The following is a 12884-nucleotide window of genomic DNA, read 5'->3' on the forward strand; positions in this document are numbered from 1 at the left end:
ATCCAAATCCCAATAAAATTGAGCAAATTCTGTACTGAAGCACTTTTGGGGAGTATTGATTTGGAGTGCTCAAATGACCTGAAATTTTACTCAGAGCACATCAGCAATATTTGGTGGAGCAATCTGCCTTCCAAACAAGCAAGAAGTCAGGTACTGCAGTGGCAGCTGCTAATTTTAAGAGAAACTGCAAAATGAAGTAATTGCACATTATAAACTGTAAGCCTAATTGCGAGTCGCTCATACTTAAAACATACCCACAACACAGACAAATTACTTTCCACCATGTAACAAAAACTCTCATTTGCATCCTAATCACCACAGAGTATTTCAGTATTTTATGAAAATTCTCTTAAAATACAAAAGAACTTCCAAGAGAAGACACTTCCCCTTAGGGGAACTTAGGTGGTTGTGATTTTGGGTACTGCAAACAGATGGACAGCAAAAGTATGTGCACAACTCTGCTAAAACTGGACTGTTGTGAAGATTCTGCCCAAATCTAACAGAAAAATATTTCTATGACAGCCTTTCTACAAGACATGTATACACAAAGCAGTATTTAATCCAGCACTAAGAGGTCACTGGGCTGGAGGGGCACACACACACACACCAGGCAGCGTGGAGGGCGCACAAGGAGCTGAGGGGACCCGAGGCTGTCCCTGCGCTGGCTCTCCTCAGCGGAAACGGGTGGAGACAGGAATGCTTGTGAAACAGAAACCAGCTCCTGCACCCCGATGGAGCACAGGAAACCCTGCCAAAAGCTCATCAAATAACCCCAGCTGAATCAGTGACATTTATTATGAGCTGGATATTACTAATCTACCTGCTCAAAGCTGACAACGAACTGCATTTGGTTTTTTGTGCACCTTGCAAAAAGATGAGTTTGAGAAGAGCTTCTTCACACACCCAAAAGATGTACTAAAGCAAAGGAAAACAAGCTCTCTTCTGAAAAGGAGATTCATCTGCCAGCAAACTGCTGTCTTTAATAACTGTCCTGCCAATCAACAGAACAGAGATTTCACACAGATAAATCACCTGAAATGAACTATACTGCTGAATTTCACACTATTACATTATTATTTTTATTTACCTTACAACACAATAGCATAGAAGTTATATTTTTTAATACATTTATAGCTCCATACACTTCATCTGAGTCATCTGGAAATCAAAATCAAATACAATTGAAATCACTTAATAAAATGTTTCTGGGTTTGGGATTTTTTTTTTTCCAGATATTATTTTTAAAATTCCTAAAATACTTCACTTTAAGTGAAAGCCTTCTCCAAATTATCAGAACAACATCCAATTTAATCCATGAGCACTGCCAGCCCCCAGCAATGGAGGCTGACCAAGGACTGGGCTGTGTTATGTGCACAGCTAGCAGCTCAAGGGAACTGATTCCTGCTGTGAGGGCACATCTGGAATTCTGCATCCAGTTTTCCTCCCTTCCAGTACTGCACCAAATCCAGCAGAAAACCATTAGGATTCCATTAAGGAGCTGAAGGATGTGACATAAAAGAAAAAGAAGAAGAAACTGGGTTTGTATAGGTTAGATGGGGGAAAAGGGTTGGTGGTGGAAAACATCCAACTGCTCTTTTAAGTTACATAAAGGGGAATCACTGAGAAAAGTGATCCAGATTCTTCTCAGAGTACAAAAAACACGAGGGGATGGGCCTGAGTTGTAGCAAGGCAAAACCCTCATATTTTTAAGAGAAAAAGTATCACTGGACAAGTGGTTTAACACTAAAACCAGAAATTGCCCATAGATGTTGTAGAATCTCCATCCCTGGAGATTTTGGAAATACTGAGTGGATACGTTGAGCAACTTGGTCTAATTTTGACATCAGCCCAGCTTTGAGTAGGAGGTTGGACTACATGACCTCAGAAAGTCCCTTTCAACCTACATTACACTGTGAAATATTCCATTGCAAGATGTCATAAAATATTTCATTAAATACCAAATCAATCAGTTATTTTCATTTCTAGATCACAGCTGAAAACTGACAAAGCACCAACAGAAAAAGCATTTAAAAAACTACTATGTTGGTGAAGTACTAGTTTTCAACACAAGCTGAGCTCTACACCTACTCAGTTGGTAAAGCACCAACTCTTCTGTGGGCTGTAGATCCCCACCCCTGAACAAGAAGCCACTGAACTAACAGAGCCTGGTGTCCTACAAATACACATTTCTAGTCTCAGGAGTACCAATAAATCCATCTGTGAAACTGGGGCATGTCATGTCTCCTCGGCGAGCCTGATTTCTCACATGTGACCTGACACAATCTCTCCCCCAACAGAGCAGCATACAGGATCTCTTCACTAGAGCAAAATACCTATTTTTGCAAAACCTGCAGAATAACTTTCCATCTTTAAGACTTTTACCATCTGTCAGATTTGATAGAAGGCAGGCAACAGGTACTAGAATTGCATGTAGGGGTATGGGAGATGGACTGATGCAGCCACATACACATGCTGTGAACGTAAGCCTAATTTCCTTAATGAAGCACGCTTCAAAGAAAACCCGTAAGTTATCTGTGTCTGCTTCCATGGGATGGATCTTGCTGTGCTACAAAAATGTGTATTTCTTTATAAAATGCAAGTGTCCGTGAGCTGCACTCTTCAGCTAAGCCAGTACCCCATTGCTCTGGGCTGACAGCAAAAGTTGCTGCTTCTCATCTTCCATGAACCTGGAAGTCAGCTCCGACACGGAGCGAGTGGCCGCTGCCCATCTCTGCCGCACAGCTTCTGAGGGGCCACCTGCCCATCACCGGGGAGAGCAGGAAAAGCAGCTCTAATTTCTCCTTTGGGCTCCCACGCCAGGTTAGGCAAGTGCTAGAAGCTTGAGTGACTGAAGGGAAGCGCTTAGATCTGCCTTCTCCCCAGAGGGAAGAAGCCGATAACTAGCCACCAATTACACTCCCTAATTCCCTCCTCTGATCCTTGCACTGGGGCGGGTTGGCTAAGTTGTATCAGTTCCCCGTTCTCCTTATCACACACAGAACATGCTAATTACCAGGTATCGACACCCATTCCAGCCCGCGCGCCCTCAAAGCACAGGCGAACAGGGGCACGGATCCCTGCGGCGGCTCCATCGTTAAAGGGCTCTCTGTCTCCAGACAAGAGTTCACAGAACAAACGTGACGGGCTCTTTCTGATCCCTGCCATTGAGCAGCCCACCCCAGCCACCAGGCTGACCCTCACAGAGGATGCAAAAGCCACTTTTTTATGTAACTCGAAAGAAACTATTATGCAACCATCAATCCCATTCGAGTTTTTATGTTTTAATATAAATATCCGTGCCTTGCGGATTGCTCTATTCCTGATTTCTTACTGGTTTTAGTTTATTAAAATGCTTTCCTTCATTTTAAATTATTGATGCTCTGAAAGTAGGGCTGTTCCATGAGACAGTAGAGAGAAGCATAAGTTTAAAGAATCTATTGCCAAATGTTTTAAGTATTCTTTTCAGTATTACTTTAACATTTATCTATTGACCACCTAAACTTCTAATATCACTCTTTCACAGCACATCAGTAACACAAAGCTCTCTTTGTAACACAGCAAATTCAGAGCAAGAAATCCAAGACTTGAGCTTGCAGATGATTTTCTTCCAACTGCACTCATCTGCACTCAACTGCTTATTTATAAGCAGTTATTTGCAGCACTGATATCACTTCACATTCATATAAGCTTGATGACAAAAAAGATTCCAAAAACTAGGATAAAAATGAGAACATCCCTATCACATCCAATTCATCATTTCTTTCCAAAATGATTATTTGCTTTTTACTGTCAAATTATCATCCTTGCCAAATTACCACTGACCACTGATTACCACTGGATGAAGAATAAGTCACGCTGGAAATTTAAAGCTCAACTCTATTGTGTTTTTATTGCTGTTCCAGTGTGTTTGAAATATGGCTTGTTAACAGGCTGCTTAAAAAAAAAGACTACTACTAATACTAATAAAACCAAGCCCACATAAGGGGAGAAAGAAACAACCCCAACAACCTTTTCCAATTTCTTGTGTCTGAAAGGTATTTCTGAAACTTTCAGACCTGGTCTAAAAGTGGGTTCCATCTGACTCTGATGTTGATAACTCCCTATCACTGAATTAAAGGGAAAATCACTTAAAGAACTTTACACCAATGCCCCTGAAAACAAGCAACAATTCTGGAGTGAAAGCAGAGGGAGAAAAGACAACACGACATTTACATATATTTGGATAAATTAAGTCAGAGTAACAAACATGACTGCATGACTAAGTAATTGCTCAAAGAACGTCCTGCAGTCCTAGGAAGTGCTGAGGATTTTGGCTCAAACTTAGCTCTGTGCTCAGCCCTCGGTTTCACACGCAGAATGACCCAAACAAAAACGGGTTAGGAAGGGGCTCTGACAGGGATCCACCTCCCACCACTTCACCCTCTGCTACAAGAACAAGGCACAAGTCTGTACCACAGGCTGAACGTTTGTGGCAGAGTTGAACTGGAGGACATAAGGATGGGGTTTGGCCTGATAACCTGCCTTTTCTGCTTACAAAGCTGAGAAAGAGCAACCACAACACAGCAGTAAATATACTGCTCTGCTGAGTTTATTTTTACTCAAAACCTGATTATGTAAAAAAAATGACTGCACTAGGGAAAACAGTTAAATGCCTTTAAGGGTTTTCAAATCCAGATGAGAGAACATTCACGTACAGTCTCTTCAGCCAACATCTTCCTCTATTTCCTGTACTGGTATTTTATGTTGTGATCAATATTTCTCAAACATTATTCTCTCTGCTGCAAAATCAAAATGGGAGATTGACTGTAACAGCACTATCCTAAGAATACTCCATTTGCCCTTTTACTCATATAATTGAAAGCATTTTATTGTTTTCAAATATCTAATCCGATAATCTAGAAACATAAGAATTAGGATAAAAATGAGAAAGAGAGTGAAGGATTTTAAGAGTCCAAAGACACTCAATTGCTATGTAACAAGCCTTATGGCACAGTGCACTTGTAAATAACCATCATCTCCAAAGAGATCCATGTTAGCTGTGGGTCTAAAACAAAAGCATCGGAGCCTGCTTTGCTTTCCTTTATTAAAGTGTACAAATTTAAATGGATTTTGCAGTTGCAGGAAACATCTTCATCTGCACACTCACAGCTTGCCCTCAACCCCGCCCCCCGAGGGAGAAGCTTCTGCAGATCCTCACTGCATTAGCAACCAGAGCAAAACACGAAACACAGGGCACTGAAGTGCACAACCTGCGTGGCTGGGATTGATAGGTAATCACATTTCACTGCAGTCACTACAGTACAGCACGGCTGCTATGGCATTAGCTACAAGTGCATCCAACACTTCCCTGACCAAGCACACGCTATAAACTGAGACTTTGCTCCCTGACACCTCACACCCAAGGCACAAGAGCAATAATGAAGTGCACAAAATGCGTAACGTGGCATTTTTATGTTAATAATTTTTATTAGTAGAAAACACAAGACCTGAATGCATATTTCAACTGAACTGGAGATTTGGAAATTTTCATAGTAATTTTGCGCAGCATTCACAGCAGACACAAAGTATCAGAAGTTTTCAAATAAAAAATAACCTTTTGAATTTGGAGGGGAAACAGCTTCAGTGTAGAAGTTTACTACACACCATTTGGAGGGGCAGCAGTGGCCCTGATTCCCCTGTATCTCCTCACTGGCTCATGGATGCCAAAAAAGGGCATCAGCTGCCATCGTGCTGCTTCTTGCAGTCCCTGACCTGTGGTGAAATATTTTAGCTTTTCACTTTGTTTGTGAAACATGGTTTTTAACACCCTGTTGATGTGAACTGGACTGTCCTCAGCACACACCTTGGCAATGCTATTTCCCAGGACGTTCAAAAACCTGACTGTGAGTGCAAACCAGTGCAGCCACCGCTGAGATTTTCTGCACCCATTTCCTTGCCCTGGCTCAGATGATAAAATAATCATAATAAAATACAGCCTGTACCAGAAACTACATCAACAAGATTTGGACTGGATATATTACTGCACTTTCTAACACCGAAACAATAACAAGGATATTTTTACACTGTAAATGGGATTTACTGGTTTACATTTGAAGGTTCTTCCCACAGCAAAAAAAAAGTGAAGGCCACAACGCAAAACTGAGAGAAAGGCTCATCTTGCAGCTAAACTCGGGCCTAGATGAAAAGCTCCCTCCCTGAAACACACAATGACTTCATCCTGACAGGCCAGCACAGTTCAGTGACTATGTGCAAAAACCAACAGCTATAAAAATCTGTAACGCACAGCTGAAGGCTGTGAGGTGTCTTCGCTGAGAAATGTGCTGCTATACCAAAGACTCCTCATCAGAGAGAGAAATTAATGCTGATTAAGCTTTCATGAAGTCACAGCCTGTAAGTTGCTTTTAGTACCTCTGGTCAAAAACCTTACCGAAGAAACAGAGGCAGGTTGCAAGACAGTTGATAAAACAGCAACAAAAAAAGAGTTTTTCACCTACATCCCTTAAGTTATTTCAGGACTTTGGTTTTTTTTTTTAACTACTGGAAGGAGTTTCACTAATAGATGACAAAATACAAAATCCTTAGTGAGGTCACTGAGCACACCAGGTTAGTAACCCAGTCATTAGATACACAGATCACACAGCATCACCCCAGCTCATAGAGGCTAAAAAATCCATCTCACACTCTTAATCCAGTCAGTTCACGTTTTTCGTAGTTTGTTCACCTTGCTCTTCAAGACCAGTGTTACCCACAATAAACATACACGATCACTTTTTAGTGAGACTCAGTCTAAGTCTTTATAATGCAATATAATTTAGAGCTAGGACAGCTGAAGAGAACTTTCACCTGCACACGGTAACGTAGGCACTAATCCAGCCGGCTCTGCAGCACAGACAGCACGTCCTGAGCAAAGTCAGGCAGCGGCAGCAACTCCTATGCTCAGATTCAGCTTTTTTATCCCCCACGACCTCGGGCTGCTGCAGCCAGGTGAGCCCTCGCAGGGCACTGGGAGGAACGCGGAGCTGCCAGCAGGATTTACCACCTTCCCCCCCGCCCCTTCCCGAACGTCTGCAATCGCACTACGGAGACGGAGGGAGTAACTAGAGCGCCCAACTCCAGAGGCAGAAGATATTAAAGAAAATAAACGCAGGAGCGAAATGAAACGAGACGCTCAGTTGCACACACCGATGGAGGGATGGCGGGGGGGTGCAGGGAGAGGAAAGAAGGGTGATGCCGGAGGGACAACCTCGGGAACACGGAGAGAGAGGCAGAGCTGAGGAGAGAGAGACAGAGCTGCTCCCCCTCCCCGAGGGCAAGGGCGGGCCGGGCCCGCGGCCGGGCAGGGCGGCGGGAGGGAGAGAGGGAAGGGAGGAGGGAGTTGTCCGGGGCAAGGGCGCTGCCCCGGCGGCCGCACTCACCACACCATGCCGTAGGCCCCCTCGCCGATGTAGGAGAGGTTGGTGTAGCGCGGCCCCACGTCGAACACTTGTCCTCGCACCATCTCCGGGCCGCCGGCGCTGGCGGAGCCGCCCGCAGCCCCTGCCCCCGACACCGCCGCCATGTTGTCCGTGCCGGGAACCGCGGTGCCTGCGTGCGGGGGGGCGGAGGCGGGCGAGGAGGGGGGCGAGGAGGAGGATGCGGGAGGGAGGAGAGAGGAGGAGGAGAAGGAGGAGGAAGGAAGAGGCACCGCCTGCTCCGCCGGTCCCGACCCGTCGGCCCCGTCAGCGCCGAACCCGCCGCGGCCGCTCTGAGGAGGCGCCGCCGGCCGCGCGCGCGCGCACCGCCCGGCCCGGGAGGTGGAGGGGAGGGGAGCGGGGGGGGCGCGAGGGCGCGCGCGCAGGGAGCGGCGAGGGGCGGGGCCGCGCGCGGGGCGGGGCGGGGCCGGGGGCGGGGCCGGGGACTGCGGTAACCGCAGCCGCTGGGGAGGGGGCGCGGCGGCCGCGGGTCACGTGGGGCGGGCGGAGGGTCACGTGGTCGCGCGGCGCCATTAGAGGCGTCAGGTGACGGGCGGGAAATGGAGCCGGGCTGGGGCGGCCGCGGCGCCCTCACATCTCCTCCCCTCCCTCAGCGCCCGGCCCGCACCGCACCGCGCTGCGTGCGCCGCAGCTCGGGGACCGCGGTGAGGGCCGGTTCATTTGTGATACTCCCAGGCTTCGGCGCACAGTTTTGCAACCTCTTTTTTAGCATGTTGCTTTTATATGTAATCACGTTTTCCTGTTCGCTGTTTCCCCTATAAATGTAAATAAACTTTGTAGGGGAGGTGAAATCTCAGTTGAAGGAAGGTTTGTCGTGGTTTGATCACTGCTTGCAACAGTGTTCTACCTTTTCTGTTTTTCTCCAAGGCAGTTTTCCTACAATAGCTTTTCCTGTTTTGCAGGACTTTATGTAAAAGGATCTTAACCCCACTTCTGCCTTTTTTTCTGCAGTTCTCTAATGGCCCTTACAACAAGTGCTAACCCCTGGTTACTACTGACATTTTCATTACCAACATCTCTGCTGTTTCTCATCTGTCCCTGCCTGGAAGCTGTCCCCACCCATGTCCCTGACAGTTTCTTGCTTCTCCCAACTCCCCGACGTCATTTCTGGCATCCCACCTTCTTCTGGCCTTTCCTGCTCCGAACCAGCTTCCTTTGCCATCGGCCAAACCATCGCAGTTTTCCGCAGCCGCTTCCAGCGGTGCAATTCCCTCGTTCCCCCTCGCTGGCCTGGCCGGGGCTCCGGGCCAGCTTTGCTCGGGGTGGCAAGGGCAGGCTCCGTGTCTGACTGCTCAGCCCGGTGTCCCCCGGTCCGGCTGCACAGCCCAGTGTCCCCGGGTCCTGGCTGCACACCCCGATGTCCCCAGGTCCGGCTGTACGCCCCGGTGTCCCCGGGTCCTGGCTGCCCGCCCCGATGTCCCCAGGTCCGGCTGCACAGCCCAGTGTCCCCGGGTCCTGGCTGCCCGCCCCGATGTCCCCAGGTCCGGCTGTACGCCCCGGTGTCCCCGGGTCCTGGCTGCACCACACCCCGATGTCCCCGGCTCCGGCTGCTCAGCCCGGTGTCCCCGGCTCCTGGCTGCACACCCCGATGTCCCCGGGTCCGGCTGTACGCCCCCATGCCCCCAAGGCCTCTCGCTCGAGCAAGGCTGGGCCTGCGGGGCTGGCCCCGGGTGCCACCCAGCCCAGGCTGATGGAGGGAAAGCTGTCAGACACGAGCACCAAAATCGAATAAACTCCTCTTTGTATTTAACAGGCGTTCAACTCTACAGCTCGTGGTTTTGTGTATTTGAGTGGGATAATTCTGGTGTATTATTTTTTATGTGTGTATAAGGGTTTTTGTTTCATGATGTGTTCTGCACTTCAGAAACACAGCATTATTTTTCTCAGAAATTTTGGACAGCAGTAAATGCGAGTGTTTAAATTTCCTGAAACCAAGTAAAAATATTATTTTAAAGGTTCTCTTAACTAAAAATGAAAATTTGCTTACAGCTCTGATTACATACATAAATAAATCTGTCATCAGTAATACAAAACAAATTATTATCAAGAATGTAGCTTAAACACAGCCTGTCATACCAAATTTAATTAAAAACTGGTGTGTATCTAGATTATTTTCTACCTTCACTGGGATGTGTCTGATCAAAAAGGAAACCAACCAGGCAGGCCAGGAAATTGTGGAAGGACTGTCAGCTCCTTTGAGTGCTGTGTTCAAATATATGTCTAATCCAATTAAGCCCGAATAAGTGGTCAGAGGCTATGGCATGCTTTCCCAACAACTCCTCCCGTGACAGAACACGGTGCAGTATTTCAGTGAAGCTCTGCAGTTGCTGAGATAGGCAGAGCAGATGGGAGTGGTATAATTTGGTTTTTAGCCTACTTAAATGCCCTGCCATTACCTGCACTTAATGTTGGGTCTTTCGCCTTAACAAGGTGACATTAGAGCCTCAATTCTGGAAAGAACATAAATGCGTTTTAAGAAAATTATGAGTTCCATGATCAAAATAAAGGGCTGTGTTGGGGGTGAAGAGGTGATACTTACTAAAAAATGATAGCAGATAAGAAGCAGGAGGAAAAACCTTTTTATTTCAAACAGAAATCAAGTAACTGCTGAGAAGAGTTTGTGCAAGCAGAAACAGGAATAGCTAAGCCAAAGCTAAGTCAGTGTAAATACACCATGGTTTGGACTGTCTCCATCTTCAGTCAAGTTCAGGAGTCAGATGAACGAGTTCATCCTACAACCAGAATCTAGAAATTCCCTGCGCTGTTACTCGTTTCTGCTTTAACTGTTAATTATAGGTCTCTTGAAAAGTGAACATTGTAGCACAAGGCCCCGGAGCCCTGGGATCAGCAGTGCCGGGTCAGGCCGAGGACAAACACCATGGAGCTGCCCTACAGTGCCCCCTCTGTAGTGGGGGTGGGAGGCATCTCAGATCTTTGTGCTAGTTTAAAACTGAAGCCATATCTCCTAAGATCATCATAATTATACTGGTTTGTGTGATTTGCGTGGGACATTGCAGCCATTGCGTTCTTGGAAGCTGCTGTGTGAGTATGTCAGCATGAACCTGAACCTCCCCATCATCCCAACAAAACACAGGCATTAAATATATACAATTTTACCAGAATTATTTAAAAAGACCTCAAGCCTGTGTGCGGGGGTGATGAGAGAGAGAACGAAGACATGTTAAAATGTTTTATAAAGATATATTTTAACTTCTAAGGCACTCAGGAACCATGGTGATTGTTCCTGAAATTGCTTAGATATGAGCTCTGATCCACAGGGGACTATCCTAAGATTCAGAAAGAACATCAGCTGATAATAACTTCTAGTCAGTCTCTACCTGGGCTTGACTGAACGGGTGACACACAGCAGAAATCCCTTGAGAATGGATCTTTCTGCGAATGTTGACCTCTTCTTTGGCAGTATAAAGCCACCTCAACGAAAATGAGGCTCTTGCTGTAATCTTGCACTGCAGGGAAGTTAAAAACACTCATCCAAACTGCTGGGCACTTGGTGCCAGAACAAATTTACTTTTCCCTCCAGTATTTCCTTTTTTCCGCATTCAACATTCTGATGGACTTTGCATGGAGCTTACTATGGCGTAGACACCATGGAGTTAAGATGAGTAAACAGATTGCTGTGGCTGTTCTGTGCATGCCAAAGGGAGTACAAAAGATTATTAATTGCAGAATGATTCTGTCAGTGACAGCCTTGATCCTGCACTGGGTATCATTCTGTCACTGTCAGAACCTGTCACTGTTGTAGGAGATGTCTTGTATTATCTATCATGTTCTGGTTAGATTTACTGTTCACAAATATGGTTTGAAAACCAAGTTGCAATTTCAAGTAATTTTTATGTTACTTAGTTTTGAACAAGTAGTTTACAATCATACTCTAAATATTTTTAAAGGGTCCATTTTACAGCAACCTTAAAAGCTAATCATATAAATCTAACATTTTTAATTAATATACTGGCATTTTATTGCTGTCTATATATAATTAGGTTGCTTTTTTTTTTCAACTGCAGTAGTAGCAGTATCCAGGCACTGTCCTGCAGTTCAGTAATGGAAATTTCCCAGCCTCAAAGCACACTCTGTCTCAGTCAGCTGCAATAAAACTCTGAGTGATTTCAATATTGTTGTGCGCCTTACTTGTCCTCGGTTATCTGGAGCTTGTATCTTTTGAAAACCAGCTATGCCTCATGAGCTTGCTTCATCTTGCCCAAGACTTAAAATTCAGTAAACAAGCTGGGGATGATAAGAGAATTGAATCACCAGATAAGCTATTTTACAGGACTGACTAAACAAAACGTACATATATTCAGTATTTACACAGCATATTACAGCAAGTTGTGAGTCTTCACTGAGGTCCTGCTACATGACCCCTGTTTTCTTGTGCTGAAGCTTTATACACTGGAAGGCTACTATGTTCTTACAATAAGATTTAGCTAGTACATAATATCAGTCTCTTTATCTCTGCATTCCTGGTATCACTGGTTGCTAAGAAAATAATTTTTAAAAAAGGAGATAAAATTATTACATAACCTCAGAAGTCTAATAATTTACAAATACTAGAACATGCAGTGTGTTTCCCCCCCACTTATCCTTGGTTCAGTTGTAGGCAGGACAAGTGCTTCCTCCAGCAGAGGAAGAAGTCAAAGCATGTAGAAACAGGATTATTAGGATTTTATGTTGTCCAAATATTGCATTTATGGCCTTTTGCTCATAGCTAAAAATGTAGGGAACTTTTGTAACGAAGAAGGTGGCTGATGTGAGGACAGAGGAAAAAAGATTATGCAAGAATGAATAAAAGAGAATACGGGGGGAGGAATGTAAATGAAAAGTAAAATGAACAGGTAGTGGGACTGAGCTGTGAGAATAGAAGGGTCCTAATCAGAGGGGTGATATCCAGACCCCACTGCATCTGGCTGTGTGCAAGTGGAGGCCCTGGCAGACAGACAAGTCTGTTCATGGAGAACCAGTTTGGGGAATGATGCCAGGCCTTCTAAAAAGAGCTCACCAGGACTCGCTTTCCCTGACGTCGGCGTCTGCTGGGGTGACGTTCATCACAAACGCGTGTGGCTGATGACTGATGGCACAAGTACACGTCCTACTGGTGTGCTGTCATTAGGTATAATCTCAACCACGGGCAGTGGCTGAACAGAAACGAGTGCTAGGGGACAGTGCACTAATGGCTTGCTGAGGTTGGCACCGGGGTTGAACATCCAGCCAGCATTCGTGGCCGTACAGCCCATGACAAGTGCATGGCAGCCGATAGGGGCAAGCTGGAGGCCGTAGCACAGCAGTTCTGGATGAAGGTTCCACGTACAAACTGTCACACTGAGCTTTCCCGAGCACGTGAGAAGGGAACAGGATTCCCTCTTCTCTGCTGGGCAGGTCCTGACCTTGCTGACA

General features: G+C 45.8%; 1 protein-coding gene across 1 annotated transcript in view; it reads right to left on the reverse strand.

Moving 5' to 3' along the window:
- The window catches only part of MAPK1 (mitogen-activated protein kinase 1), a 33200-nt gene extending 25448 nt beyond the window's left edge, over positions 1-7752 (reverse strand). The window contains exon 1 of the mRNA XM_040081312.2: positions 7416-7752. Within this exon, the coding sequence (XP_039937246.1) occupies positions 7416-7558 (143 nt within the window). The 5' untranslated portion in view covers positions 7559-7752. The remainder of the gene's footprint in view (positions 1-7415) is intronic.
- Between the last annotated feature and the right edge of the window lie 5132 nt (positions 7753-12884).

Source organism: Hirundo rustica, chromosome 17 (genome assembly GCF_015227805.2).
Source record: "Hirundo rustica isolate bHirRus1 chromosome 17, bHirRus1.pri.v3, whole genome shotgun sequence".
In the NCBI taxonomy this organism is placed as follows: Eukaryota; Metazoa; Chordata; class Aves; order Passeriformes; family Hirundinidae; genus Hirundo; species Hirundo rustica.